This window comes from Haemaphysalis longicornis, unplaced genomic scaffold (assembly GCF_048455015.1).
Source record: "Haemaphysalis longicornis isolate Haplotype H1 unplaced genomic scaffold, Haemaphysalis longicornis Haplotype H1 scaffold_4, whole genome shotgun sequence".
Lineage (NCBI taxonomy): Eukaryota > Metazoa > Arthropoda > Arachnida > Ixodida > Ixodidae > Haemaphysalis > Haemaphysalis longicornis.
In genome coordinates this window covers 37,493,363-37,500,113 of record NW_027526361.1, presented here as the reverse complement: position 1 = coordinate 37,500,113, position 6,751 = coordinate 37,493,363, and the positions used below count along the sequence as shown (strand labels likewise).

The window sequence follows — 6,751 nt, the reverse complement described above, 5'->3', positions numbered from 1 at the left end:
TTTTTGACCGTATTAGCACCTGGCTTGTTTTTGTTACGGTAGAAAGTAATCGTTTCGTGAAACATGTGGTATGCTCAACAAACAGTCACGTAAGACAATGTCGCTTACGACAATCGGCCAGTGTCGTGCAAGACAACACCAAAGCGGCAGACTGCTGTGCAGCTAAAGCAAGCATAGTGTGCCCAGTACCAACAGCAGTGTGCATTGGTACTGCTATGTTTACGTGTATTTCCGTAACTTTCATTTTTTTATCCCGCCATTCTTACTGCTGTAAAATAAATATGCATTACATTTCAGTGCAAATAGCTTGTTCCGCAAGCTTTCAAGTCCTGCCTAATTTCTGTCGTCATCCTTAGCCAATACCACAGTTGGACATATGATATCGTAGGTTCTGTTGCAGGAAATGAGCTAGTGGGGGTTGCATGGCCATTCCCTAACTATATAGCTTATTTGAGCGAAGTGTGCATTAAAAGTGGTGTCAGTAAGATTATAATGAGGTCAGTACGATTCTAACCAGGATTCTAACGAATTAACAAAACTTGTTTTTTGTATGCATGGCCCCCTTAAAGACATCTTCTGTGGCTGGAATGTAGCAGACCACGTTACCAAAGTCATTTGAAACTGGGCAAAGTTTAATTTTGTCTTGATGCCCTTCTTACAAACACGTACAATTAATTATGCAAGCTGCATTTGTTTTATGCATACATGGTTCTACCCACCTGCTCTAATACACAAGGCTGCAATGGTGGTTTTCATGCTTTTGGGAGCACTATGCATCGCCAACTTGCTTTCACACATAAGGTGACTACCTCCTCCCAAGATGCAGAAGTAAGGGCTTATTGACTGTGACTCGACAAAAATACCACACCAATGCTTCTGTTATTCATCCAAATTGGGGGGTCCACACTAAACAGCACAAAAGGAAAGAAAGGTTCAGCAACATGTTTATTGTGAGTCTTTGTACAAGAAGGCCACGACTTGACTTGAAATGACAGATGAAAACTGTGCCAAAACACCTTGTTTTGCAATGTCCATGAAAAATGCAAACAGAAGACTAAAAAACGTAGGAAAAAAAAAAAGAAGAAGAAGGCACGACGTATCACAGTTCACCTCCTTGGAAGCTCACATGTTGCCCCTTCCAATGCCTGAAATGAACAGGAGGAACAAGCAAGGTATTAACAACGTTTCTTCCCCACAGCCCTATCACGAAAATAGAAAGGAGCAAAAGGGATGTGGTTTAAAACATTCCTCAACTACTTTGTCACATTCAAAGCACTGATGTGCAAGAGACTTATGACTCGCTGCGCGCACACTGAGTGACCTTGTCGAATAGATCACCATAAGTCATGCGGCAGTCATAAGAATGCCAGCGCAAAGCTAAGATCTGGTGACCAGTTCACTGAATGCTTCAGAAGCCACAGTGCTGCATTCTTATTCCACTTTACATGCATGGTTCCAACGACACCTACAGGGGAGGGGTCCAGAATGTGCTTTTTTTCTTTTTCTTTTTTCCAATTGCCTGGTCGAAACAAATCAAAGCCCTGTTTGCCGGGTTCTTGGGGAGCAGCTGCCGGCGCCAGGGTCTAACTTCAGAAACGCTGCCGCCCATCGCCGGTCCCTTAATTACTCCGGAACACCTTCACCATCAGCTCTGTTCCATTTTGTACTTTTGCTCTCTTGAATATTTTCTCATTTCAATGTAATAAGTATTATTTGAAATTTCTATGTGTTAACGGTCTGCCAATGTTATTAGTAAACTGAAGCAGTCAACCTTAAAAATACTGAAACTTCTCGACTGCTTCAATGCCGATCACCATGCCACCGACAATTTTCATTGTCACGCAATAGTCAACTGTACTGCAAAGTTTTTTCTCTCTGCATTTTTTGCAAAAATAAACGTCACTGGGAGACTGCACGTGCTTCACACTTTGCTTGACTTCATCAGCGAAGGCATTCGGGAATGCTTTAATCGTCCGAGGCTTTCAGCATTTGTAAAAGGCTTTGCGTTTCGTGTTCTTTCAGTACACTAGGCCTTTTGCAAAAGTTACGTCATGATTACGTAGCTCAAGTGCCTCGGTGCACACCAGGAACCGAAAAATCTAGGACCAAGCCAGCCGCAAAGGTCACTGAAGGCAGCAACCTCATTTTCTGTCATCTGGTACGGTCCGCTTCACAAAATGTTGCATCGCTGCTTTCAGAGTATATTGCTGGCAGAGTACATTATGGTATTCCCTGGCATTCTCGGCCGGACTATGCGTAATAATACTTTTTTCTCTGCCGATATCAATTTTGCATCTCAGCTCATCATTCTTCACCATGGCAATATGTAAGATAGCGCAACAATGGCAAGGTTTATGCTCCCGATGAGATTTTACCAGTGCTCAACTGCATCTGAGCACTTTGGACTTCGGTTGGTTGGCCAATATTTGACCTAGAGCCCCTTATATACCAAGCCCAAGTGTGTGAAAGCATATCGCAATATGAAAAAGATTCATGAACATAAGCACATCTTGTGTACAGATTCACCTCAGATGTGTTTAATCTTTCTATGGAAAAAAACATCAGCCTAATCTCCACTATTCGTTCATGCCGAACACTACAAAACTTTCAAATACCGAAACTTTGACTGAAGCCAATAGCTCGTAATGTATTGTTCCATTGAAAAGGATCAGGGTGCATTAGTGCCCTCAGACTTCCCCGAAGTAAATCAAGGAGGCCTAGCTCTTGAGCAAACACAGGGAAAGTATAGAGAGTTTATGCTACCTACTTGATCCCCATCATCTGGCAATATCCAGAAAGACGCTAACGTATGGCACATGACATGCCTCTAAAATGAGAAGTAGATTGCACGGCTCGTTACAACTATGCTGAAAGCACAGTCCTTCAACGCTTTTCTGGTCATGAACTCCGCCAAGTTTCGTTTGGGGACAAAGGCTACCGCGAGGGGTGCCCCCACAGGTCGGAGGGCATCGGGCGGGCGGCCACCGCTGCTCCGTGCGGTAAAACCTGCCTTTGGCGGCACTTTCTCGATAGAAACTGTTGTTGGTAATTATACCCTCAATTGTTGCTACAAAAGATTGATTAATCATGGGGTTCAATGCGCCGACGAAACGCAAGTGATGAGGTGCGCCACAGTGGAGGGCTCAGGATTAATTCTGACCCTGGGGATCTTCAACATGCGCCAAAATCGCGTACACATGGCATTTCTGCTTTTCGCGTCCATCAGAATGGCGGCCGTCGCGCCCGGGTGTTGCTACAAAAGAAGCTGACAGGAAAGTCATAAAAGGGGAATCCGTATCAGGCAGACCGCACACACAAAACTGTTGACTGATGCCTGGGTTTGCTTATGTGAAAAGTCCCCACACATGAAAAACATTAGAGGGAGCTGGGTTCCGAGATAGTGTAAATTCTTTTCTGACCTTGGACTGCTCTTCTCATAGCCTTGCCCAGCTGCAGCTATCAATCTTGAAAATCGATTTCACAGCACCAACGCTGTTCGCTACTAGGGAAAATTCACGCGTGACGAAAGCCTAAATGTCTTTGCCGTGATGCTCCGTGCTTGCATGCCGTAGGCACTGAGGTTCCAGACATTTTCTTTTAACATGCAATGAGGTGTATATAGTGAGTGACATGCCGAACTAATTTCCAACACCTGATAGGACCTAACCGTGTGAGAAAAGCAGGGTAAACGTATCGACGTGGTGTGAAAAGAAATGTTTGCATGGGTAAAAAATTTTTTTTCCAGCTCCCTTCGGACTCAGCTTCTTCAATGCTTCCCTTTGAAGCCTTATTGAGGTGCAGTGCGGTGTCATAGTGCGTTTTTTCAAAATGCTGAAAGCAGTAATTGCCATTATTGAACACTATAAAACAAAGATTACTCTCACAAGTGCCTCTGGTTTTTGATGGAAACAAGTTAGCGCATTTATACGAATATAAGGTGAGGTTTTTCTCCATAATCCGTAGTCTCAAAGTCACACCCCGCATTATGTTTGAAGCTCAGTACATACACACACACACACTATATATATATATATATATATGTGGTGATTTTTTTTTTCTCTCCGAACTGCACCCGGGTCGTCCGGGTGATAAAAGAGAAAGAAAAAGAATTATGAAAAGCAAAAATGTGCCTGATTACAGCCAGCTCTAAAGCTGTACATACAGCTTGCCCCTGTAGCCACATGGCTGCATTTGAGGTGGATGTCAATTCCTTCTCTGCAGCTGTCCCAAGTGTCCGACAGTTTGCCTTAACAGGGTGCTTAGGTTTAAAGGGGAGACACTGCTCTTAAAACAGCTTCCTCTAAAGGAGCCATGAAGAGAAAATGCAACTCCGTTTAATTTGAAAGAACTAGGATTCAGTATCTCACTCAGCTCCATTAGAGCCACAAAAGATGTTTTTTTTAATGAAAAATAGCAAAATTATCTAAACTTTCAAATTTTGCGCCACAGTGACGTGTTATGAGCAAGAATGACGTCATACGGGCCAACAATAAAACATAATTTTTAGTGCGTTAACTGCACGTCAGCATTCAAGTGATGCGGCCAAATGAAACTAGAGGCCCCATTACAGACGTCCAGTCATGTCTCCAATCGCCAATCGCACAAACAAGGTTCCGTGACGTCATAGAAAAGTTGCGGAAAATTGGCTAGGGTGTCGCAACTGCTTCACACGTTTTCTTTAATATCTCCGTTATTTGTTCGAAGATTGTGATGATATTGGTATCATTGTTATCGGGACTACGCAGTGTTTCTCACAAACCCAACTTGTATTTTGTCTTCATGGCTCCTTTAATGTTTGAGTAAATTCTGTGAAACTTCCCAGTCTTGCTGCTTTTCCCATCCTCAATTTCAAATATGCCACTATTTTTTCAGTTGGTCAATTAGTTACCATGATAATTAGAGATAATTAGTCATTTAAACTGAAATCTTTATATTTTCCAACACTATGAACCCTAGTGGGTGCAACAAGAGAATAGGCTTTTTGGTGCAACACTTCGAACTAATTTTACAGCTCATTAAACTTTGTTGGCATCAGCGGCAAGGAACCATTTCGCATGCCCATTTCAAACACCAAAGTTTAATGAGCTGTAAAATTAGTTCCAAGCGGTGCGCCAAAAAACAGATTCCCCTATTGCACCCACTAGGGTTCATAGTGCTAGAAATTATAAAGATTGCATTTTTATGACAATGCCTGTGCTACACGGTAACTTTCAATTGACAATTGGACTGCCGCCCACAATTAAACCCTATGTATTTACAAAGCGGCACTCAATAGACATTTGGTTCAATGGCCTTCGGAAGGCCTTTGAAACAGCCGCGTAGCACAGGCATAACACTTTTGTCTGTTGTTCCTCTAAAAATGATTAATTATCTCTAATTATCATGGTAACTAATTGACTGCCTCAAAAAATAATGGCATATTTGAAATAAGTGGAAAAAAAACCAGCAAGACTGACAAGCTTCACAGAGTTTACTTCAAAATAAAAATAAATTGTTTTAAGAGCCATGTCCCCCCTTAAACAAATACACATCCCTATAAATAGAGCAAGGATCGCGAGAGAAAAAAAAAAAAAAAAAAAAAAAAAAAAAAAAAAAAAAAACCATGAAACTTGCCTCTGTAGGGAGGCTCATTTTGCGGGCGCCTCGGTGGTGGTTGCTCTGCACCAGGAATGGTCCCCCGGCCGAGACCTTGCAGAACGGGAGGCTCGGGGAACTGGGCCGCCAGGCGGGCCTTGGGCCTGGCGCCAGTGGAAACCACGCTTGGTGGCACGGCGCTGCGCTCTGAAGGAAATGACGGGCCACAAACAACATCACCCTGTGGTGGACTTGAAATCTGGAGAAGCAGTGCCCGAGAAACATCCCTTTGCAAAAAAGAAAAATTTTAGGGCCCATCCCACCTATCACCTTCAGCCAGACTAATTGGGGGAAATACAGTGAGGATCGACTGACCAAAGTCATTTGTGCTTAGTGCTTATCTATAGCTGTGCCGCTACCAGTCCAACCAGTCAGTGAACATCGACGACACCATACATTATGAACATAGCAACCCTGCCACTAGTGGGGGGGGAGGGAGGGAGAGAGAGAGAGAGAGAGAGAGAGAGAGAGAGAGAGAGAGAGAGAGAGAGAGAGAGAGAGAGAGAGAGAGAGAGAGAGAGAGAGAGAGAGAGAGAGAGAGAGAGAGAGAGAGAGATTGTACGTTTTGCTAGAAACAGACAATGAGGTGCTCAGCATTTTTGCACAGTCATTGCTGCAAGTACTACCCTACAGCAAGGAAGGACCACTCGAAACAGTTTTTTTTTCCCGCCAAAGACAGTGTGACAAGCAATTTCTCGGATTTTTTTTTTTATCATTATGTATTTTAACGCGCTGAAACTTCACAGGTTATGAGGCACACTGCGTGGAGGGCTCCGGATTAATTTTGACCACTTGGTATCTTTAACTGCAGTCTGTGCTCGCACCAACAGAGGGCATTATTTCAACCATTCCATTGGTCATGTATACAGGGTGTCCCAGCTATCATGCACCAAGATTTAAAAAAAAAAAAGAGAGATCGCGTAACTCGAACAAAACCTAGTGCATAATGTTTGCAGTACTGTGAAGAAGCGGAGAGTAACTTTTTTGTTAATGAGACTTAATTAATTAATTGCAATTAATTATCTAACTCGAGAAATACTGTCCTAATCACTAAAGTGTCAATGAGGCACTTGTAGGTAACCACGAGGGGCATCTAACTGCGCTATTTTCAGCGAAA

The 6,751-nt window shown here is 43.1% G+C and overlaps 1 protein-coding gene across 1 annotated transcript in view; it reads right to left on the bottom strand.

Moving 5' to 3' along the window:
* Positions 1 to 926: 926 nt before the first annotated feature.
* The window catches only part of LOC144178518 (protein maelstrom homolog), a 44,112-nt gene continuing 38,287 nt past the window's right edge, over positions 927 to 6,751 (bottom strand). Inside the window, exons 13-14 of the mRNA XM_077706433.1 lie at positions 5,614 to 5,781; positions 927 to 1,145 (exon numbers count right to left, since the gene is read on the bottom strand). Coding sequence (XP_077562559.1) covers positions 1,123 to 1,145; positions 5,614 to 5,781 — 191 coding nt within the window. The 3' untranslated portion in view covers positions 927 to 1,122. The remainder of the gene's footprint in view (positions 1,146 to 5,613; positions 5,782 to 6,751) is intronic.